General features: G+C 49.9%; 1 protein-coding gene across 1 annotated transcript; it reads left to right on the top strand.

The window, feature by feature from the left end:
• The first annotated feature begins 207 nt into the window (after positions 1-207).
• Positions 208-24,282, top strand: LOC144724988 (F-box only protein 32-like). Its single transcript, XM_078604373.1, has 10 exons — positions 208-535; positions 1,964-2,138; positions 6,455-6,552; positions 7,138-7,187; positions 7,863-7,955; positions 15,494-15,587; positions 16,309-16,493; positions 17,717-17,899; positions 18,642-18,785; positions 24,064-24,282. The coding sequence occupies exons 2-10, from the start codon at positions 1,981-1,983 to the stop codon at positions 24,151-24,153; spliced, it is 1,095 nt and encodes a 364-aa protein (XP_078460499.1). The 5' UTR covers positions 208-535; positions 1,964-1,980; the 3' UTR covers positions 24,154-24,282.

The following is a 24,282-nucleotide window of genomic DNA, read 5'->3' as shown; positions in this document are numbered from 1 at the left end:
GGGGGGGGTCGTGAGGGGGGGCAAGTGGTGGGGGGGGGGCTAGTGGTGGGGGGGGCTAGTGGTGAAGGGAGGGAGGGGGCCCTCGTGAGGGGGGGGCTCGTGAAGTGGGGGTCTTGTGAGGGGCGGGGGGCTTATGAGGGGGGTGTGGCTTGTGAGGGGGAGGGGCTTCGTGCTCTTTAAAGGGGGGTGGGTGGAGGGGGCAGCGTCACGCTGCGTGTTATTGTGCTGCAGCTTCCGGCAACACAGCAAGCTGCTGCTGCTCCTGCTGCTGCTGCGCTGATTCTCTGTTATTGTTGTTCCGCGTGCTTCCTCGCGATAATAATTAACGTGAGTTCACAATCGTCATCGGCATCATATTTTTTGTGGCAGCCCTTTGTTGCAAGTAATCCACTGCTGGATGAAGGTCTCCTAGCCCATTTGTCCGTGTCATCATCGTCGTCGTTGGTGGTGGTGGTGGTGGGGGGTTGCTCACCACGCTGGTTCGATTGAAGAGTGGGTGAATATATTACTTGCAGTTTCACCTTCTGCTGTACAGGTGAGTGACTGCGTATCGCGATTAGCGCCACTTATGTCGGAAACGTTTCGAACACACACACACACACACAATGTACTGTATACATACGCAGATATATACTGTACCGTAGTACATACGCAGGATGTATTTCTTCCTGAATAATCCGCGTGACGTGAAGAAGGGACATTTGCCCGAAACGTCGTCTTATTATATATTCCAGATTAAAGCTGCAGCGTTCTTGAGTTTGTAGATATGTTTACTGTACTGTACGTGAATTGTGAGCTTTGTGGGCTTTGTGCGACCATTGCGATGGGCCAGTTATATTCAGTCTCCATTCGAGTGTTACATAAACATACCTTGTCAGCGCCGACCAAATTACACGCCAATTTAGACCTTGTTGACCCTTCATACATCTAAAACGTTCATCCTACAAAGCCCCATCGCAAGGGGAGAAACACAAAGAAATAGACAAAAACACATTTATTTTTGTGGGTGCCCCTATTGAAACGGCTTTACGCCGTTGTGGACTTTAACACTCAATTTCCCTGTACACTAATACAGAGTAAGCCGTATGGGTTGACGGCTTTGCATTAACACGTGCACACACGACACTGCTGTACACGTATCCACAAGGCTTAGTTTATTGCTGATTATTATTATTTGAGTTTTTTCACAAAAAATGGCACGCGCGCACAGTTACCAAAGATGTAATTCGTTTGACAAAAGCTGCGTGCAGTCTCCTGCTGTATACAAACAAAACAAAGGCGAAGATATGAATAGCGAGCGCCTATTAAGAACGAGGGGGTGGGTGGCCAGTTCTACACCCTGCCGCCTTTGTCTCCCCAATGGTGATGTTTACATTAAAGCTTCTCCTTTTTGAGGCTGGGTCGATCTAGGGGAGGCCCAGGACCAGTTCAGATATTCGTGACTGGTGTTAGCCGTGAACGGGTATGGAGCTGTGGGGTCACCGGGTTCACAGTGCAGTCTGCTAACCACTGCGCCACCGCTCTCCACATACCCAAATAAACACACAACTCTAACGACAGCTACGCACATGAGCACGCACGCAAACATAACGCATGTCTACATTTATCGTTATGTAAAGCATACAAACACGTCTATGTACATACAATAATCAACATAGATGGACTTGTATAATAGACAAATATGAACAGGTAAACACGTGCATTATAGACATCTTTGGATTTGTTTTACAATTTTCAAATAAATGCCATGAAAAGGGGACCATTTCGCGAAACGTCGCCTATTCTACATTTTATTTATTATACGTGCTTTCCTTTTTTTTGACCAATGTTATTGTCGAACACGTTAAGTTATTTATTGTTGTTATCATGCGTGCACATGCCCCATTGTGCCACAGACGGGCCCGTGTTTGTGTTTAGCATTGGCCAAACACATCTGCGTGGGGTTTTTATTTCTTTGCTGCAGGTGGTGTCAAGGAGGATATGCCGTTCCTGGGACAAGACTGGCGTGCTCCTGGTGACAGCTGGTTCAAAACCCGCGCTGGATGGAAGCGATATAGCGAGCCCCAACTAAACGGCGGGATCGGCAGTATTGTCATCTCGGATCTCGGCGAAGACAACCGCTTGGATTCTTTGCACGCGTGAGACGATCTTCTTGCTCTCGTAAAAAAAATAAACACGATTTAAAAAAAAATTGTACCACGTAACTCCCACTGAGCTATATTTACAGGCAACGCTCGGGTTTTTGCGAGCTTTTGTTGTACGTTATTTTGGAATAACGCGGCACGCTTTGCCTTTAGAACTTTTATTGACGTGCGCGGGGCGACTTTCGGAATAACGTCATCCGCAACGCGACGAAGTATGCCACCCTAGCCTGGCACCACCACCCAGTGGCGTTGCCAGCAGCCAGTGCGATACGATAACTAGTGCGCTATACTCGCTGTGTGTACACCAGCGCCCTCCCTTTGTCTCTACAACGCAACTCCGGCGTAGTTACAAGTAAGTAATGCTGTATTTATTTTATTTTATAGGAAGTATATTAGAGTTAACATTTTTTTTATATTAGGTGTACATGTATTGTATTGCTATAGGCTAGGATAATAGAGGCGATTATGTCTGCGAGTGTGAGTGAAATGCCCTAACCTCCTCCTTTTCCATTATTTCTTATGGGAAAATTGCTTTGCACGAAAGGTAATTTTGAGATGCGCGTGCTATTCCAGGAACATATTTATCGCGTATGTCAAGGAGTGCCTGTAAAAAAATTTGAGAAGCTACCTGGACACAAATGATAGCTCAATGAAGTGGCCTATCATGTGGAAATGTATAGCAGCCAAATACTCTAAATGCACGCTGATTCTAAATGTGAGGGTTTATCTGCAAATAAATTCCGTGGCTGCCCGGCGCATTCTTTTACCGGCAGCTGTTATTGACTCAATCTCTCTGGCCCCTATATATGTGTACATGTGTGCCATGAACAAGGACCATTGCCCAAAACGTCACCCACTATAAATGATCTTCCTTATAGGGGGCTTTTGGTACCAAATACGTTGTTTTTTTGTTGTGGAACGTTTTCATCCTTAACGTGTTCCCGTGTTTTTGGAACGGTCGACCACTTTGGCAGAGTGGGATTGGCGCTACTACCCAGCAAGCCTTTCAAGATAAATAAGAAAGAGCCCCCCTACACTTAGAGGGGCGATGATGGGTGTTTTCAGGGATATTTTCCATTTGTTTTTATTGTAATCGAGGAGACTTGGATTGGACAAAGTGTCCACTGTAAAAAAAAAATTAAATTCTCACTTACAATTTTAGAGGTATGGGTAACATCGACAGGAAAAACAAACGCTCTCACTGCTGTAGTCTCTGGAAGCAATCTCAGATGACGTCAGTTCCAAGATGATGATAATGGCTTGGGAGGCCTTCATCCAGCAGTGGATAGGTCATGGCCGATGATGATGCTTATACTTGTTTGTACCCACATCTCACTTGGAACAAAACTTTAGGTCTCATTGATCTCTCACCTGCTTTTAAAACCATCACTGTTGTTTTTTTGTATTTTGTCAAATTAATAAAAAATATCTGTTATGCAGTCATTAGTGTTCAGATTGGGATCATCAACTCGCTACATTTGAAAACAACGTTTAATCACAGGTGGCTGAAATTCCCATTTGAATCCAGGGTCTTGGCAGTGCCAGCACGGCACTCTGATCTTGAATCCATTGATCCACTTCTGTTATTATCATCATCTTCCATGGTCAGTCCACTGCTGGATGAAAGCCTCCGCAAGCATCCGCCACCACCTCTCGCGATCCTGCGATGTGACAATGCAGCCAGCAGCACCTGCGTGTGAACCGATGGTCAAATTCCAGAAGGCGTCCTTTTCGTAACCTAGTCGCCGTTAGCACATTCTTTTTAATTAGCATTATAACTGATCGGATTCCCATGGGAATAGGTCGTAAAGTGGTGGTGCCGAGTGTTCGGTATCGGGGTGTTGAAGTCCCGCGTACCACAGGGGGATTGTTTTACAAATTGAAATTGCCCTCACTCAACGCTGGGAGAGGTCCTCTCGGCTTGCGCTCCTCGCGCCAGCTCGGTTTCATCTCATGCATGATTGAAGGCCATTGTCAGCAGTCATATAAGGAAGGTGGGAGTCGTAGCATCAGTTTGTGTGTGCGTGGCACATACGTACCGGAGTGTTCACGTGTATGCATGTGTCCAGGCGAGTGGGGTGCGGTAGTGTAGCGGTTAGTGTGCCACGCTACGAACCTTATGACGTGGGTTTGATTCCCGCTCACGGCCAAAACCAGGTGACGATTATCTGAACTGGTCCTGGGCCTTACCGAGGTTGATTCGGCCTCAAATAAGTACCTGGTGTGGTGTGTAAACATCGCCACTAGGGACACAAAGGCGGCCAAGCGTGGTACTGGCCACCCACCCCCTCGTGTGCCGTGCCGGCCTTCATAGGTGTTCGCTAACAGCACTTACTCCAGCAGTCTGTTAAGGTTATATGGGGGATCTTTGTGTTTGGGGAGTGGTAGTGTAGCGGTGCTACGAATCCGGCTACTTGAGTTCAATTTCCGCTCACGGCCAACATCAGTGATGATTATCTGAACCAGTCCTGGGCTTCCCCTAGGTCGACTCGTCCTTAAATGAGTACAAGATACGATATGTAAACATCGCCGCTAGGGAGACGAAGGCGTTTGGCAGTAGTGTTGGCCGCCCATCCCCTCGTGTGCTGTGCCGGCCTTCATAGGTGCTTGCTAACAGCACTTGCCCCAATGGTCAGTTTAGGCTATACGGGGCATCTTTGTCTTTTTTGTCTGGGCGAGTTGGCTGAGCGGGAGCGTCGTGGCTTGCACGCCGAGTTACGAACCTGGTGGCTCAAGTTTAATTCCAGGCTACGGCGGCTGAGATGAGTGGTGATTATCTGAACCGGTCCTGGGTCTTCCATGAGTTTGACTCGACCTTAAATGAGCACCTGGTGTGGTGTATTCACATTAGTGCTGGGGAGATTAAGGTGGCCAGACACTGTTACAGTCGCACCACCCTGTCGTCGTGTGCCTTTCCAACTTTTGCGTTTGTGCAGTGTGTAAAAGTAGATTTTCATACGGATAGTTTTGCTTGTTCAGCAGCCATGCTTTAAACGTTTTCCCCTTTGCTCGTTCAACAAAATGTCGAGTTTTAGTTGGGAAGGTTTTCTTTTATTTTTTCAAATAATTATCTTGCTTTGCTGGATTGAAAATAAAGCGAGGAGGGAGGAGAGGTGTGGGCGGTGTTTTTTTTTACGTTGGAATTACGATGTGGGGGTGTGCGCCACCACGTTTTTCTCAAGCCTTGAATGTAAGCAGAATTTAGCAATCTCCAGCCTGCTATGCACATGCATTTAGTCGCACGCGCTACAATGGCATTAATCGAGAGGCGTGCCCTGGTTTCTGTAGGGGGCCTCCTCATGACTGTGTCTGATTGCCAGAACAAGTACCACTAACTGACGGTCGTGGGGTTTCTTCTGTTCACGATTAGTCAGCCACCCGCCCAGGGTTCTTCCAATTTATTTAAATTTCCTGTCGATGTTTCGTATCATTCACGTGATTTTTGGCTTTGTTGCACGATATTCTCCATCAAAGACACTCCGGTACCCTTTTCAGTGAAATTTGCACCCACATCAAGCTACCACGGTGATCTTGCTATCATACCCACTTGTGATCTGGAGATTGAATGCTTGAAGAAAATTATTGGTAGCATAAGCCACCCTAGGTGGTACTGATCAGTAGTTTTTGGACCAAATTGAGCCACATTTTGAAACATGCGTTTTGACAACAGTAAAACCTTGGATTGCGAGTATAATTCGTTCCGGAAACGTGCTTGTAATCCAAAGCACTCGTATATAAAGATCAGTTGTGATCACGTGACGCTCGGCAGACAAAGCGTATACACGCACTACTCGTATTGCAAGACCTCGCTCGTTTATCAAATTAATATTTATTTAAAAAATTTGCTCGTCTTGCAGAACACTCGCAGACTAAGTTACTCGCAATCCAAGGTTTTACTGTATTTAAATGATTTTGCTGATCTAAATGGCCAAATGATGAGCCGCTTTGTTCAGCTATCGTTTGTGGCCAGGTCGCTTTTGAACAATAAGTAATGCCTCGGTGGGCTTTGCCTGGTAGGATGGGGATTGTTTAGTTTAATTTGTACGAGTTTGGGTGATTTCTTTATCTTTCTTGTACTTTTCATGCCTATCGTGTTTTTGTATTGTTTGTTGTTGTAATATTCTTACTTGCCCCTACTAGACATCTGTGAAAAAGCGCTCTTTTGCTCATAGGATTCCTCCAGTATAAATAAATTATTCTGATTGAGCCAACGGTTCCGTGATGTCTCTTCACCCCCTTGTGCCCCGCTCCGCCTGCTCCATCCGCTCCACCTTGACCCTGGCACATCGCAACCCGGGCTCGTCGTGAAGGAGTGACGGCGTGGACAAGGAGAACGAGCGTCGCGACTGCATCAACGCGGCCAAGAAGCGGCGAAAGGAGAACGCGAACAACAACGTCCGCACGCAATGTACGCTCGAGCGAGCCCCGAGCCGGTGCAGAGGCCGTTACCACCAATGTTTGGTGATTGAATGAGCAATCGCATCTAGAACGGCGATTTCTACGGGGTTTTTTTTCCGTATCAAAAATTGGCAGGAACTTGAACGCGATTTTACGCCATCACGCGATTTACTCTCTCGTGCCACACCCAGCATCGTGAACAGATACCCGCACCATTTTACGCGGCATTATTTGCATCACTGTACCATATTACTTTATTGTTTAATGTGGTGTACTGGTGTTTAGGTATTTTTGTTAAATATCTGTAATATCGTGGTTGAAAAATGGTTCTTGATGTAACCCACGTCACCCTAGCAGAAGAGGCGGTGTTGTTGCATCCGTCTGGGTGGGTTAATTGAATGTGTGTATGTATGTTGTTGAACTTCTTTCGCACCATACGTAGCCAACCGTGCTAATTGGAGGTGCGGATCTCCTGGTTACATAACGGAAACGGCATTGATAGCAGTGACGATAACTGCGATGCTAACAAACGATTAGCTCGGTCGTGATGTGACATCATATTTCCACATTGCGATGATTTGAAATTGTTTTGCAGACTTCCATAAGGACAAGTGGATTTATGTTCACAAAGGGAGCACCAAGGAGGTGAGATTTGCGATGCTGGTGTCTTCATACGTACGTGCGTGCCAGTATATCGCCAGTCGTGGGCAGTGCCACCGGTTTGAGTAGTTGGGGGGGGGGGGTATCTGAGGCGAAGTGGGGGGCATGAGGGGGCAGGGAAGTTGGGGCCAGGGAGCTGAGGCAAAGGGGTTGCCACATATATTCAAGAGGAAATAAGCTGCCTTTGCTCTGTGGGGGAATTGTAGATGAGGGAGTGGGACATGAGAAGGCTGAGTGTAGCTGTGTGGGGAAGCTGTAGCTGAGGGGATGGGACACAGGGAGGCTGAGTAGCTGTGTGGGGGAGCTGTAGCTGAGAGGACGGGACATGCGGTGGCTGAGTGTAGCTGTGTGGATAAACTGTAGCTGAGGAAGATGGGACACGCGGTGGCTTAGTTGAACAAGCAAATGATGCGAGTGAATCTCTGCTTCAGTTTCTGTTTGTATTTTTGCCTACCCCCTTGGCAAGGCCATTTATAATGATAAATAAATATCTATTTCCAACGGCGCCCATGCTATTTTAACTGTAAAAAGTTATCACTCGTAATACTTTGCTATCAAAGAAATATATAAAATTTCCTTGCACCTCTGCTTGTTGGGACAACGGCCGAGTTGATCTACGCGTGGGGTGGGGAGATCCTTGTCTTTGTGTTTTTCCGGCAGCGCCACGGCTACTGCACGCTGGGGGAGGCGTTCAATCGCCTGGACTTCTCCAGCGCCATCCAGGACACCCGCAGGTTCCACTACGTTGTGCGGGTGAGTCGTGCCCCCGATGAAAACTCACCTCTTCAGGCGGTGGAGGGAAGGGCGGGGGAGTGATGCATGTACGTTGAACTTCTTTTGCGCTGTACGTAGCCAACCGTGCTAACCGGAGGTGCAGAGGGGGAAAGGACAACTTGACCCATAATTCCATACAGTCTAATGCCATACAGATTATCACGGTTGGCTACGTGCGGTGCGAAAGAAGTTCAACATATATACACAGATGCGTATACGTAATCTGTCATTTACAACCCAGAGTCGGTGATGCAAATTCCACAATCCTATGACGAGGCAGCGCACTGAATATACTGCCGAAGTGTGAGCCAACTATATATTTTCATCGCTACCTTGTAACAGAAACGCATTCTTGTACAAAACCGTACGTAGCCAACCGTGCCAATCGGAGGTGCGATTAGCACGGTTGCTACATTGTGGGTGGAGAGGGCGGGGGGGAGGTGTGGAGTGAAGAGGTGGAGTATTTAACATTTAAAAGTATCGAAACCATCTGCTGCTCCTGAGGTTTATGGAAAGACCGTCCCATAATGATGGAGCCAGACAGCAAGAGGAACGCCAGCCCGCCCGCCCAATGTCAATACCAGCGCCGGGTGTGACTGAGGTGGCTGAGCCTGCATGGTCTTGAATCTATTTCAGCCGCTCTTGTGCGGTGCCAAACTGAATAAGCCGCTCGCCATCCACAGCACTTGCTCTGACAGTTTACAAGGCGAGACAGGATCGCTGCTGTCTTTGGGCAAAGTGCTGTCTCCGCAGCAGTGACCACAGTGAGTCTTAACCTGCTTTTATTGGCTCGTTTATGAATGCTGACCCGTAAGCCCGGAGTTACTCAACCCTCTCCGTATGTTTTAATTTATTGTGAAAAAAGCAAGGGTTTTATTTTTCCTGCGGGTTTGTGTGTGTGCGCGTGTCGTTGTATATATATGTGTGTGTGTGTATTTGTAAAGACAGAAACCCCCATATAGCCTTAAGAGACTGTTGGGGAAAGTGCTGTTAGCAAGCACCTATGAAGGCCGGTACGGTACACGAGGAAGTGGGTGGCTAGCACCGAGCCTGGCCACCTTTGTCTCTCTAGTGGCCTTAATTTAATTTAAGGCTGAGTCGACCTTTGGGAGGCCCAGGACCAGTTCAGATAATTGTCACCGTTTTTGGTCGTGAGCGGGAATCCAACTCTGTTTGCCGGCTCCTCACTTGTGTACGGACACACTTGTGTTGACGGAATGCGTGTTGTATGATCTGACGGACGTACACATGCGCACACATGCACACGCATGACACGGGCGTGTGCAGCTGAGAAGCATCGCCCCCTCGGGGGAAGGCTGGGAACCGTGTGACCTGTGGCCGTGTTTGCTTTTCTGAAATTCCCACGTTCCTCCGTACAATGCGGGTTCCCGACGACGCCCTCCGCGCGGAATCACCAGCACTGCCGCATCTCTCCCACCCACTCTGCTGCTGCTTCTCCTCCTCCACCTCCTCCCGCTCCCACTCGACGTGCTCCCAGCAGCACAGCTGCGTCGCTTCGCCGCTACGAACCCAGCGTTTCCCCGCTTGGGTCGGCCGCGGTGTAGCGGTGCAAATGAAATTGTCGTGCGATATTCGCTCGTTCGTTTAGGGTTCTGTCCGTAGACAGTCGTGTGGCCCGTGTATTGAAGTTTGCTGAACCAGGTGAGAACTCGAGAGACCAGGATGAGTCTCATTTGCAAGTGTTAACTGACCTGGGCTACCACAGTAACTAAAGCAATGATATAAAAACAAGTACAACAACGAGGCAAATTGAAATCGGAGCAAAAAAAGCAACTGCCCATTTTCCCCCGTCCGCGATGCTCTGCATTCCACTGCTCTCTCCGTCTGTCGGTTACGTCGTTCCTCATCAAACGTCGTCTGGCGTCGCCGTTTCTTTTCCTTCTCCTTGGTCTCCTCGGAAATAATCTTCTCTCGATCACTTTCAGTAAAACGTTCCCTCTCACTACCGCTCGCTCGGTCACCTTCAGCAAACCGTTCCCTGTATGTATGTATGTTGAACTTCCTTCACACCGTGCATAACCAACTGTGCTAATTGGAAGTTCCCTGTCGTGCCATTCCAGAACTGCGATGATTGTATCGCCCGTTTTGTGATAATATCATTGCCTCATTACATTTTTCAGAAACAAAAATGTATGGTTATTTCCTGACAAAATATGAAAAGAATAATCTCACTATCCAAAGGTATAAATATTTAGCAATTATCTATAACAGTGTTTTGCTAAATGTTTTCCGGACTTACTAAGAGCAGGGAAATAAAAAAAACGTTATGATTTTCCTAATTGAAATTATTTATTCCTCGTGTACCTGACAGAATACACCCGCTATAAGGCAGCGGTTCTAAGACTCGCGGCAGAATTCTTTCCTGTGTACTCCAGTTTATAAGGTTGAATGTTCACCCGTTACTGGAAGTCCAGCAATACACAAACGATACGATAAACGTTTCGAACACGTTTTACAAGGAAACATCATGAACATACGATGTCAACGGTATTGAACAAACATCCCAATGCTTAGTGTGCTTTCACATGCCTCAATTGGGATCGCACACAGCAGCAGTATTGTCCAAACGACTGTGACAACTTGGCAGGACCCTCCTGAAAGAGAGTCTTGAGACTCTGTGAGGCTTTCCTGGCTAAACAGGCATAGTAGTAGGTTTAACACGTAGGCTTTCGCGACCGATATCCATAATAGAGGTTTTTGGGTTCGATCGCATGAATATAAATATGTCGTTAAGAGCGAAACGGGAGGATTTCTCCACAACTCTGGCTGTCGCCTGATGATGCTCGTTAAAATTATTGGTGAAACGTTGTACTCCGGTTTACTCTCCAACACACCGGTGTGCCGTACTAGTAATTACGTGACAAACCTTACTAATTGGCTGGTAGCGGGTTTAACGACACTGTTATATTTACGCGATCTAACCCAAAAACCACCTATGGGTAGTAGTAGTAGTAATAAAAATGCGTCGCGCCTGTTGCAATAAACTGTTGCTGCATTATAAAATATGGGCGCTTGAGGCTGTTTGATAAGCTCGGCAAGCGCGGAGTATGCAAAAGTTTCCAAATATTTTTTGTTTAATGCGCATTACGAAAATATGTACCCGTGCGTGGCACTGTACACTCACTCCCCAGACATTCCCACACTTTCCCGCAAAACAGTCGTGAGATTTTCTGCGTAATTTTCAATGTTATTTTTTTCAGCGTGTGTGTCTGTGTATATACAGTGTGGTGAGCGGTAGTGTAGCGGTTCACGCGCTGCGCTACGAACCCGGCGACGCGAGTTCAATTCCCGCGCACGGCCACCAACGCCAGTGACGATTATCTGAGCCGGTTCTGGGCCTCCCCTAGGTCACCTCGGCCTCAAAACGAGTGCCTGATGCAGTGTGTAAACATTGCCACGAGGGAGACATTTGCGGCCAGGCGTGGTGTTGGCCATCCTCTTGTGCCGTACCGGCCTTCATAGACGCTTTGATCAATGATTAAAACATACAAATGGGTGTGTAAAATAAGATGACAAGTGGTAGAGGGCTCTCTGTTAATATCTTTCTCTCAAGGATGTAAAGAGTTACACCGACACTTTGGTGCGAGTTAAATTAAAAACGAGAATAATAAAGTGACGTTTAAACGGGACGTATTATACGTCGTTTATATGAATTATGTAAATCTACAGCCTTTTGTCAATCCACTGCTGGCTGAAGGCGACCCCCCCCACTCTGTCAACCACGTGGGGAAGGGCTGTGGGGGTGGGGGGCATTTGACCATACTTCACCACGTTTGATCGGTACAGGTTGGTAAAGGGGGGCCCAAGACTGAATTGTCAGACATCACTCGCCACCGTTAACTGTGGCCGGGGAATCGAACTTGGGTCGTCGGGTTCATGACACAGTGCGACAACCACTGCACCACCGCTTCACCCCTTGCCATGAATTCTATTATTATTTACTTACCTGGGATAGACCCCCCATCTGGACGTATTGGCCCTGTGCCTTTCAGTCACTTTGGGGACTCTCGGTACGGATTCGGATATCACTTGACGAGAATGTTAACCGAGAAAAAAAACACTTTGACATTCATTCTAGATTTGAAGCTTTCGTGACTGCAAGGAATCATAAAATAAAACAAAACAAAAATCACGACGTTTCGGAGGCCGAATTAGCTGCATCAAGTGCAGCTAATTCGGCTGTGACGATCCCACCTGATGACGGAGACTTGTGTTGCCTCCGAAACGTCGTGATTTTTGTTTTATTTTATTTTCATTAATTTTGATGTTTTACCTACGTGACTTTACCGAAAAAACCTAAGAATACTTTGACATTGACTTCATCTCGGGATTTATAGTGGGGCGGGGGTGTGGGAGAGATTGGGGGTAGTGGGGGTTGGTGAGAAGTGGCGTTGGGAGAGGGGGGCAGGGTTTTGGGGGGGGAGGGGGGATGCGTGGGGGGGGGGGGCAAATTGGGGGGGGGGGGTCTGGTTTGAGGCCCGGGATGCACCGCGCACGCTCCGCTCGTGATTCTGTGGCGCCAGGGCAGGGGGGGGGGGTGCGTTCCGCGCCGTTTGCCTCCGAAAATATTGCCTCAAAATTGTTCGGTCAATCGAAGATGTACATTTATTTTTTTCCTAAGTGAAATAACACCGGGCAAGTTAAGTGCTTGGCGGGTTTATTTACATCCCGTTTCGGGCGCCTGACGAGAGTTGGTATTTGTTGTTTTTGCGCGGCGTTGCAATTTATGAATTTTGATATTCTCGATAGGCGTGGATATTTCACGAGGGAAATGCACGGGAGGACGGCGACTGATAAGTTGCGCAAAAGAAGCGCGGAGAGATGCGCGCTTGGAATCGCGCCGAGGAGACAGGAGGACGAACACGTGGGTCGGAGAGAGACACGCTGGTTAATGACATAATTCACACCGGTGAGAAGCATCGGTGGGTTTGGGTGGGACACGCTGCGGGCAGGAATGGACGATGGCTGATGGGCAAGAACCAGAATAACGGAGCGGCAGCCAGGGAACGGAACGCGTTCGAAAGGGCAGCTTCCCTAGGAGATGGAGCGACGAAATTGGTTTGCGTGGAGGGGCGCTGGGTGGATTGTTAGGTCGCAGGATCGTGGGAGGTGGTGGCGGTGGCTTGGGGTGGCCTTCATCCAGCAGTGGATTGACAGTGGCTGAAGATGATACATTTTTGTAAACATTGTGTGTGCTAATAATGTAAAGTATTGTATTCAGTTGGGTTAGAGCGTTGTTATTCACTGTTTACAATGCGGGTAGGCAAGTGGTGAGGTGGGTATGTTGATTGGTAAGTAGGCAGTCAAGCAGTTGTGTAGGTAGGTAAGTGCTGAGGTGGCTAGATATGTAAACACGTGGTTATATGAGTAATATTATAGTTACATGTCGTGGGTATATGGGTGGTAGGTATGTATGTGGGTAAGTCGATAAGTAGGCGATGGATAGGGTAAGTACGTTGGTATGTGGGTAGTTAGGTATATTGGTAAACAGGTAGGTATGTGGGTAGATGAGGTATGTGGATAGATATGTAGGTAGGTCGGCATGATGCCTGCATGACAAGGGAGTTAAATGTGAAATGACAAGTGGACAAACACATGGAACAACGATGCACTGCTATGAAAGATGCACCCACGTGAAGCGCACAGCACAGCAGCAGACTTTCACGGGTTTCACATTCAGGGCATCGTTGTTTATTGAGCTCAACCCAAGCCAACAACCAAGCCCTGACCTCTCTACCAAAACCACTCACCCCTCTACCCTCCCCTCCTTCCAATACCTCCTCCTTCCACTCATTCATCTACCTCCTTAATCCACTCACTCAACCACCCCTCTACCCGCCCCCCCTCCTTCCACTCATCAAATTTTCCTCCTTCCCACAACAACACCCATGACTCCCCTGACCCTCTGCGACCGGCCGCCCTTCCTGTCCAATGTCCAATCCCACAGCCGTCCAGTTCTCTTCCCCAGGAGAGAATGGGGGTGGGGGTGATGCGGTGGGGGGGGGGGATGCTGTGGGGTGGGGGTGTTCTTTATTTTTATCGTTAACGTACCAGCGTTGCTCGGGGAGGTTTGGGAACACGCGGCGGCTCTGTAGAGCACACGTGGGAACGTGGGAGCGTGGAGCGCGGGAGCGTGCACCGCCGCCACCGCCGCCGGGTTATTTTTGCGGAGGCGGTTGGCAGTTTGCGTTCGCGTCACGCCGATAGCGGCGGTCGATTTGTCGGTGCGCCCCGCTGACCCTGTGCCCATTCTGCCGATCCGGCGGTTGAAGTCCTAGCGGTGTGCGTGGTATGCAGCGCAGTGGCTCGGCGGTTGGGCGAGCAGCTCTCAATCGTAAATGTTGTGAGTTTAATTCCTGGTCAGGGGTGGGGGTTGAGTTGGCTTGTCCTCCTTCCGGGGTCGATAACATTATTGCCGCTTTATGGGGAAGCGAACGATGGTTGTGCTAGGAGCAGACTTGCCCCCCCCCTGCCATAGGCATGTGGAACTTCCACCACTGGCCCAAGGCTGCAAATGCAACCACGGGAACCACCTCGGTGCTCATCAGAGCAGGAAATCACTTCGACTTTTGAGTGGCTAAATAGATAGACCTTTGTTAATTGGCTTCAGAAGTAGTTGTGTGACCTCATCTTCTGTGGCCCACTCCACAGCACGTCGAGTTGCACTGTTAGCTGCAAGAATCCCACACCGTGTACGTCTCTTCGTCCCATCACGTTGAGAATGTAATCGGTGCGAGCAAGAAAAAGTGTGGCAGAAATATTTTATTGCAAAAGCCTTCTTTTTGCCAGGAAGTGGTTGTCATGGAAGCCATGTCATCCTGACAAATTATCAGACGTTGCATGTTTCATAACTCCCACCGCAATGACCCCCCCCCCCGCCCACCGTACAGCCTTAACAAACTGTTGGGGCAAGTGCTGTTAGCGAGCAACGCCTATGAAGGATGGCACGGCACACGAGGGGGCGGTGTAGCCAACACCACGTCCAAGCCGCCTTTGTCTCCCCAATGGTGATGTTTACACACCGCACCGGGTGCTCATTTCAGACAGAATCAACCTAGTGGAGGCCCGGACACACGAGACGCTGGTCGGGGCAGGGATCGCGTTCGCCTCTCATTGCAGAGGTTCACAGTTCGATTCCACTGCCCGCCCTGATTAATACGATAACAACAATAATAACAAAGATCCTCTGGCACAATTCGCAAGAGTGGGCGATCCTGTGTCGGCGGCGTCGGGGTTAAAATTTGCCAACTTAAAAATTACACCGTAAATGACCAAATCGGGGTCACACACAGCAACAATCATTGCCCCCCCCCCCTCCCCGTTACTGGCTGGCAGACGAACGCCCCCCCAGTTCACGTTTGCAAACGAGACTCCGGGTCGGTCTCTCTCCTGCTCTCAGCTGGTGGTCAAACAGAATCGACGTGGAACATGGTTGGCATACAGAAGAGTGTTCATTTGTTATCCCACCTCTCGCCGTTTGTGTCCCCTGCCCCCAGCTGCTGCAGCTGATCGCGGACACGCAGCTGACGTCGCTGAGCGGGGTGGCTCAGACCAACTACTTCAGCATCCTGGAGAGAGTTGTCTGCAAAGGTGCTTCACTCGGTGGCGGCGGCAGCAGCACTCGCGCGCACAAACACTAAGACAAAGATAGACCCCCCCCCCCCCCCCATATAGTCTGTAACAGATTGTTGGGGTAAGTGCTGTTCGTTTAGCACCTATGAAGGCCGGCCACTGTGGCACACGAGCGCACACACACACATACAGGCTTGCGCCATCGCGCTGGAGTGCATGCGCATGTGTACGAGCGAGTGTGTGAGAGTGTGCTGTGTGTTATGGGGAGCGGTAGCTGGGCTACAAACCCGGCGAACCGAGTTCGATTCCTGATCACGGCCAACACCGGTGACGATTATCTGAACCGGTCCTGGGCCTCCCCTAGTTCGACTCGGACTCAAATGAGTACCTGGTGCGATGTGCAAACGTTTCCACGAGCACGGTTTGCTACGTATGGTGCGAAAGAAGTTCAACATGCATACATAAAAAAGGCGGCCGGACGTGCGTGTGGTGCTGGCCACCAACCCCCTCGTGTGCCGCGCTGGCCGGCGTAGGTAATGCTGGTTAACAACACTTTCCCCATTGGCGTCCCGTTCATTTGAAAATGAAGGTCCAGGAATTGCCGTTCAACCGAAATTGGAGTCTGCAGACGACTCTTGCGCCGATGATCCCGTCAATAGGTGCCGCTCGCCAACGGCACTTGCCGCAAAAAGCCCCCGCCAAAGGCTGCACGGTGAATCTTTGTCTTTGTGCACGGCAGTGGTGGATGACCAACACAGCGTGCGCCCGATCCGCGAGCTGCTCTCCGGCCTGTGTTCGTCGGTGGCGCGCCTCGTGTGCGGCGTGGGCAAGTCGCCCCTCGTGGGCAACGTGAACACCTGGACCCGCCGCCTCGACACCATCCTGCTGTGGCAGCGTCTGCTGTGCGGCCTGCAGATCAGCCGCGTGCGTTCACATCGCCGACGCCGCCGCCCACGTGTCTGTTAAATCGTCTCGGTTGAAAACTCGCTTCTTTCTTTAGGACTCCTTTTGTTGTGTTTAGTTTGTTGACGTTGGCCCACGCACACAATTAGCACTGTTGGGTACGTACGGTGCAAAGGAAATTCAGCATACATACACACTACACTATACACTGCTATATACTACCCTGGTATACACTACACTACTATACTAAATTGAAAACTAATTTCTTGAACTGCTTGTTCTATTCTTGAGTCTTACGCAAGCGGTCGTCTTCAGGAAAAGTTTTTTTCTGAAGACGACCATTTGCGTTGCGATCGAAACGTCGTCGTTTTCTGTTATTTTTGATGATTTTCTTTGAACCTATCTACGTGACTTTACCGAAACACCCAAGAATATGAATTCCTGCAGTCACAAGATTTAACTGCTTGTTATGTTTAGTTTGTTGTCCTTACCCCGCACCTCCGATTACCACAGTTGGCTACGTACTGTGCGAAAGAAGTTCAACCTACGTACGTACATAATTATCGCGCGCATCTATGCCGTCAACGAGCGGCGAGCCCGCCCCGAGATTCAAACTGCGGAGTGACCTGCCCATGCCTATTCGTAGTATGATTTTGAAGGCACATCCTGGGGCTGTTGTAAATGATGGAGCAGATAAGCGTCCGAGTTATCGGCTCGGAAGGCAGCACCTCTCGTGATTTCAAGAGCTCGTAAGCGATTGGCCCCTCATTCATTAAAGTCGGTGGCGCGATCTTAGAGTTCTACGGACAAACATGAAAACAACAAATGTGCATACCGATTTCCTACTTGTAATTGTAGTTCCTCCATGCCAATTCACCTTAAAGTCTTCACTCGGTTGAAGTGACGATTCCGATGCGGTCGTCGGAATGACCAGTGTTCCTGACGGGGACTTGCCAATGCTTGCCGTGTGGCGGCCATTAGCGGTCCCGTTCATTTAAAATGGGAGCCCTAGGATTTGCCATTCAAACGAATGGGAATCTACGGACAACTCTTGGGCCGCTGATATCATCCATTCATCCGTTTGGAAGAATGGTATCAACGGCCTGGCAGTGGAAGAGGGGCATTCGTTCTCTTAGCCACCCAGAATCGCGCATCGTTGGGAACACCGGCATCGCAGCGGTCCGACCCTCTCCGCTCCTCCCCGCCTCTCTTTCTCGCCCCCCACTTCTCCGTGCCGGAACCAGAGAGGCGACGAGGGGCTGACGCTGAGCGACCTCCCGCCACACACGCAGCTCTCCATCCTGCAGCGCCTGGACGACGGGCGGGACATCGTGAGCCTGGGTCGTGTCACCGCCACGCTGCACTCGCTGAGCGAGGACCGCATGCTCTGGCGCACGCTCTGCCGATACCACTTCACCGACAAGCAGGTACGGGCGGCGCAGCCTGCATCCTGCTTTCGATGTACGTGTGTACGTATGTTGAACTTCTTTCGCACCGTACGTAGCCAACCATGCTAATCGAAGGTGCGGGGGAAGAACAACAAACAAAAAAGTGTTTTTTAGAGTAAGTTTTCAATCGAGATTTCAAAGTGTACAGCTCCAGTGGCTTCCTAATATTGGGAGGAAGAGCATTTCCAGATGGCCGCCTAAGCGTGTCTGAACGCCCGCGTTGCAGTGACCGTCTTTGTTCGATGGCCAGCCACAAGCCGTCTTTCTTTCCCTCTCTTCCGTCGGCCGTCGCGGAATGCTAAGAGAACTTAGCTCTTCAGCTTGTTTAAGGCTACACAAGTGGTGGGTCTTTTGTGTTTGTCTTATACGTGTGTGTGTGTTACGTGTGCTGTAGGACCGGTTGTGTTGCGGTTAGCATGCTGCGTTACCAACCCTCCTCACTGCCAACGCCAGTGACAATAATCTGAACTCGTCCTGGGCCTCCCCTAGGTCGACTCAGCCTCAAATGAGTACCTGGTGTGGTGTGTAAACATTGGTGCTCGGGAAACAAAGGCGGCCGGGCGTGGTGCTGGCCACCCATCCTCTCGTGTGCCGTCCCAGGCCTTCATAGATGCCACTCGCTGAACATCACTTGCTTCTACAGTCTGTTAAGGCTACACGGGAGGGTACGTTTATCCTCATTTGCGTGCGCGTGGTTGCGGCTGTTGCGACTGACCGGCAGTTCTGCCGGCATCTGGTGGTGCGCGAGGGCGGCTCGGCCGACTGGAAGGCGACGTACTTCACCCTGCAGAAGCTGTACCCGCGGCGCGAGCAGTACGCCGACAGCCTTCAGTTCTGCCGCCACTGCAGCATTCTCTTCTGGAAGGTACCGGCGTGGTGGTCGGCAGCGCGAGCCTGTGGCCAGGCCGAGCAGGGGCGCAGTTCACGGCCCCTGATATTGTCAGTCCACTATCCTTTAAATCGGTTTATTTAGCGAACGCTTTTACACGTGACTTTTACACAGAGCACTAGATACGCAAGAAAAATAATTGATGAATAAGAACGTTTGCAATGTTCTCTTGTGAGTGGACGTCAGCCCATGTAGCCGCACGGCCATGTGACGGCCTCCTCCTCTCAGCACGTGAATATATCGGACCTTGACGTGCGCCAATATTTAATGTAATAAGAAAAAAATGTGTTATTGCAACTCAACGCGAGCCCGGTACAGTACGCTGATAACAGAATACGGCAGGGAGGAGTGGGGAGCAGGAACTCCGAGAACAGCAGCCCGAGGAGTTTGGGGGCGACAGGGCCCTGTGAAGGGGGGAGAATTGTACTATGTGCAGGCGACCATGAAGATTTACATGGGGGAGGGGAAAGGGTGAACGGTGAGCTCGAATGATCCTTGCGTGCTGCACTGCGATCTGCATTCTCAAAGCGTCTATTTTTTGACAGCGCGACCGTATTTGAAGACGCGAATGCGCCCACGCAAAGAGTTTTTTTGAATCGGTATGGGGAATGGTGGGTAGAATTCCACTGACCAGGGAGCGAATTGAGATGACATTTATGGCGTCGGCACGAGTGAAGTCACGTTACGGATGTGAGAATAGGGATGGAACGCCATCCCTATTCTCACATCCGTAACGATCGATCATTTTCTTTGTTCATTTAACCACCGAGTCTTCCTGGAACCGCGCAACGCCATCTGACACTTGACGTCGGCTCCGCATCTCAGAATTGTGTCTTAGGTCCGCAACATTGTGCAGGTTATAAATTGCATTATTATTATTAGGGAGAGATGGAGTCGGCCGTAGACAAGGGAGAAAAGGAAAGTCTGGAGTCTGGAGTTTTGAACGGTGGAGGGGTCTCGACAGTGGAGATGGCGAGAGCAAGGGAACTCATATGCAGTGCTTTTTGTAAATTTAAAGCGTAGGTTTTGTGCTGGACGTATTATGCGATTCATAATTGACACTTGGGTTAGGCGACGTAACGATCTGGCCAATTTCTGTGTCGTAAGTCCCTCTCATCAACTGACACATCCAAACAAACTAAATTGTCCCATGGTGTACACGCATTTGACGACGAGCCAATTATTGTTTCTGAAGTTCGCCGGGATGGTGAAGACTAAATGTAACGAGTAAAGTTATCGATTAGATGGTTGTGAGAATTGCCCTTCAACTTACCGGCGAGCTCAAACAATGACCATTTGGCACGTTGTTAAACGCTTGCACACGTGACAATTCAATTTATTTGGCTGTGTCGGGAGGTGCAGGATCTTCCTAACGACTTTCCGTAAATGACGAGACAACCCCTCGCAGCAGAGCACTGAGCATGCAACGTGCAACGGGAATTATAGACAGCGGAAGCAGCAGCAGGGCAGGGGTGATCTCCCACCGAGCAAAGGCCGACTGAGGTTGACCGACGGAAGACCTTTGGTCACAAATGCAATCGTGGAACTTTCTCCTCGCGTCATGATCCTTTTTGAAATGCAAGCTACTAATGCCCGTCTCTCCTCCCCTCGGCGCTTCACAGGACTATCCCCTGGCTGTCGTGTGGGAGGTACAATGCTGTCCTTTCTCCTTTACGATCATTTCACCCGTTGCTGTTCAATATGGAGACAGGTCGTCTCCGTGTGTTAGCATCATCACTTTATATTTTGAATTTCACATCATTACTTTTTTCGCCTCCCCGCCCGCCCCCACGTCTTTTTCTCATCGGATCTTAAAGCCACTGTTGTATTTGTGACGCATCCATTCCGTAGTTGGGACACCGCGGTGCACACCACCCAGCCCTGCCCTTTTGCCGGACTCCATGGTGCTTTTAATGGGCAACGAAGATGAAAGAACCCCCCCCCCCAAATAAAAAAAAATAATTCTTCCATAATATACGGGGGGGGGGGGGGGGTTTGGTTTAGATCGCGTAAATAAATGTGTCGTTAAATATATAAATGTGTCTAACCTCCCCAAAAAAACCTGTATTATGGATGATATTGGTCGCGGAAGCCTCCTACGTGTTAAACAAACAACTCTTATTCTGATCGTCATAGACAGCGAATGCTCGCGTGCGCTCCGGAAACAGACAGACGTCCGCTGGAGCTAACGCAGCTAAAGACGGGGCCGGTTTCAGTCCCCCCACCGTGCCGGTGTGACCAGCGTCGCCAGACCTTTAGAGGTGTTCGTCCAGGGGTGAAGACGAGATTGCAGGTCGCTCGTCTCCTGTGCAGCAGTCGTGGGATCTGGTGCACCGCGTTGGTGTGCCCTGTGCGGTGACAGCCGTGTCTACGATAGCTTCCTGATCTTGAGTTTGAGAAACACGCCCAACTTGCCTGCAGGAACCGCTGATTAAAAGCCTGCATGTGGTTTTATCACTCAGCACCAAACGTGGCTAATGCCACACCATGCACGATAGAGGCAGCTCGTATCTTGGAGCAACACACGTAGGTTCTGTGTGCGTCGGGAGTGTCCGACTTAAAAGTTGGCAGCCCCGGTAATGAGAGGACTCTTAAAGTGACTTTCACGCACTCTCAAGTGATGTTAGTTTGCTGTGGAATGGGGGTACCGCTTAATACACCAATGCGGTGACCGTATTACAGTGCACGTGAAAGTCGCTTGCAATTCACGGGCACGGCACTCGTGGCCTGCCTGCAAAGGCACATTTTTTACGACGGTTGCCGAGCACAGGGCCCAAAATGCCCAGAACGCCAAACGGGACCGCAACCGACAGCACAATTAAAGTTGCATCTTCAACATAGGAGCCGTTTCCTTTTTTTTGTCCTTGTCACGCGCAGTCGGATTTACCCCGCGTCGCCGTCGCGTTACATGTGCTTACCAATGCATGCGTCACTCACCGCTTCACAACACCCCTTTTCCACTGTCACAGCCAAGCCGTGCCAGGGCCGTGTTGAGCCAGGCTGGTGCGGGTCAGGGGGTTGATGGGGTTGTTTTTCCACAGCACAAAACGAGAACCGATCCATTATGGTGATGTCACACGCGAAATGCGAGTGACGTCAAGAAACACGTAGGTCGGCGATGGGCAACCCTAGACTAGTCAGTTGCCACATGAGTGGCCCTCCTTCAACTCAGTGGGCCGCAAGCTTGACATTGTGCTTGTGCACTCATCATGACCCCACGCATCAACCTTAGACACTCTTAGACCAGGCCACCATGATGGGCCTGGTTGCCCACCACCTGCAGCCCGCAGGTTGCCCACCAATGACATAGATGATGCGTCGAGGCTGTGTTCGACTTGTACTGACCGACCCTGGCCCTGCTTGGCCCCAGAGTTAGATTATGATGTTTTGCGAGGCCAGTGTATCACGGTTTGGTTCTGACACGGCTTGGTAAACAGGCAGTGGAAAAACACCTGTGCTGTGCTGGCCCTGTGTGCTGGCTGAGCTCGAATGTGCCAGTGGAAAAGCGGTGATAAAATCCGCGAACATAGAAATTACTTTGCAGCAGAGAATGTCATGGATATTGGATGTCTGTCTTTCCTCTTCCTTTGTCGTTCTATAACAAATAATAATAATAATAATTTGCAGCCTTTTGTCAATCCACTGCTGGATAAAAGCCTCACCACGCCATGTCGGTAATTGTGGTTGATCGACCATACTTCACCACACTGGTCAGTGCGGGTTGGTGAAGGGGGTCACCCAGGAACCAGTTAAGATTTAACTTTCCACCGTCAGCTCACCGGGTTCATGCCATCGCTTCTCACCACCCCCACACCCCATCATGAGTATAATTATTGCTTATTTAACCGGGATAAACTCAGCCTCTGTCCTTCATAGCCCTGTGCCTCCCCGTCACTTGGGGGACACTAATTGGACAGCAGTGTTATTGTTATTCCTGCAATTTGGCTGTCGGCTCCGGTTGCGCGGAGCGAGGGATCTTCCCGACGCGTCACCTCATGTGCCGCCGCGTGTCTCAGCACAGACCGGCACGTGGGAACCTTTCCGTGCGGTAGCCGCCAGATCTGCTTCTTGTCTCACAAGACGCTCAATAACATTGCAGACCGTTGTTGCAGCGTGATGAAATGTGTTTCTGACGTGGGGTTGTTTTTTTAAATCAATATATATTTTTCATAGTTCTCCATTTGTTCTATTGGTGTCACGATTCAAAGTATCCACTCGGGTCTGTCGCAGAGCAGGGAAACCTCTTCGTTTTGAGGAAGCAGATATCACAGAGCCACTGTTGAATACCCTTTAAGTGACCTCTGGTCCACACACAGCAGCGGGTAGCACTTTCCCACTCGCTCTACATATGACAGTAAATGTTGATCGCATGGTAGTTAAACCAATATTTGTATTCTGAGAGGTTGAATTTAGGTGACTGGGCTGAGATTACTATAGTTGTGAACCCAGGTTAATCACAGGCAGTTGCCTGGAATCGAACCCAGGCCCTCAGCAGTGTCAGCTCAGTGCCCTTGACCTCTGAGCTACCTGGCCACCTCAGGTGCTGTTTTAATTTCAAAGAGACTTGGGCAGCCATTTTATGGGCAGCCATTTTTGAGTGGCTGGTCTCAACCCAGTTACTGATTATTGCGCAAGCACTGATTTATTAAATTTGAGCATCTCTATAGCGGGGTGCGTGGGAAAGCGCAGCCCCCCTTAAGTGCGGATGAGAGGCCCACTTGGATGGATCTCGAAAGTAGTTCTGTAAAATCTGCTTCTGCGGGCCATATTCTAGCACATGGAGCGATGCACTCCTTCGCCAGTGTTCCAAATTGGCACTTTATCTCACGACGTTGTTCATATTACACTCGATTACCCACAAAAGCCTCGGTGCATCTCAAGGCTTCTTCAGGAGGGGTCCTGCTAAGTTTTTGCAGTAGCGGCGTGACGATGACCCCCATGTGTTTTCCCAATTGAGTAATTCGCTGTGTCGTCTCTACATTTTCGACAGTGACGCCGGCAAATAATCGCTCACTCCACTTTGAATGGCATCGCTGGGTCTTAAACATCCACGACATAGCAGGCGGTCGTGCTTGTTGATAATCAATAGGCCTGCAGTATTAACCAGGGGGCGGTCTTCTGGATTGGAACCACGAACCTCTGCCACTAGCGCCATCACAATGTAAATATGAAGGCACGGGGGGGGTGGTGGAGAAATATTTGGAACGCACAATTATGAAACGCTCCTCCACTGCGCGTGCGCGTGTTTTTGCAGGACACCGGACACCCGTGTTCTGCCAACGACCCCGAAACCTCCTTCATCTCCGTGTCGCCGCAGGACTTCATGAAGCTCTTCCGATACTAGCGGGCTGCAGGGGCACTCCGCGGCACACACGCGCTTGGCCAACCAAGCACGTGTCGCCGCGCAGACGCAGACGCGCGCACCAACTCGAACTCGCATTTGTACACACACAGAGACAAAGACACCCACCCC

The sequence above is a fragment of the Lampetra planeri genome, chromosome 22 (assembly GCF_965212315.1).
Source record: "Lampetra planeri chromosome 22, kcLamPlan1.2.h2, whole genome shotgun sequence".
Lineage (NCBI taxonomy): Eukaryota > Metazoa > Chordata > Hyperoartia > Petromyzontiformes > Petromyzontidae > Lampetra > Lampetra planeri.
Note: the sequence above shows the minus strand (reverse complement) of the source record. Positions and strands in the feature narration are given on the sequence as shown.

What these genes read in the sequence shown, in the direction of transcription:
- LOC144724988 (XM_078604373.1), top strand. Translation starts at nt 1,981, where the DNA reads ATGCCGTTCCTGGGACAAGACTGGCGTGCTCCTGGTGACAGCTGGTTC. An exon ending in ACAAAGGGAGCACCAAGGAG is followed by an intron (nt 7,188 to 7,862) that starts GTGAGATTTGCG and finishes TTTTTCCGGCAG; the next exon opens with CGCCACGGCTACTGCACGCT. An exon ending in GCGGCCTGCAGATCAGCCGC is followed by an intron (nt 16,494 to 17,716) that starts GTGCGTTCACAT and finishes TGCCGGAACCAG; the next exon opens with AGAGGCGACGAGGGGCTGAC.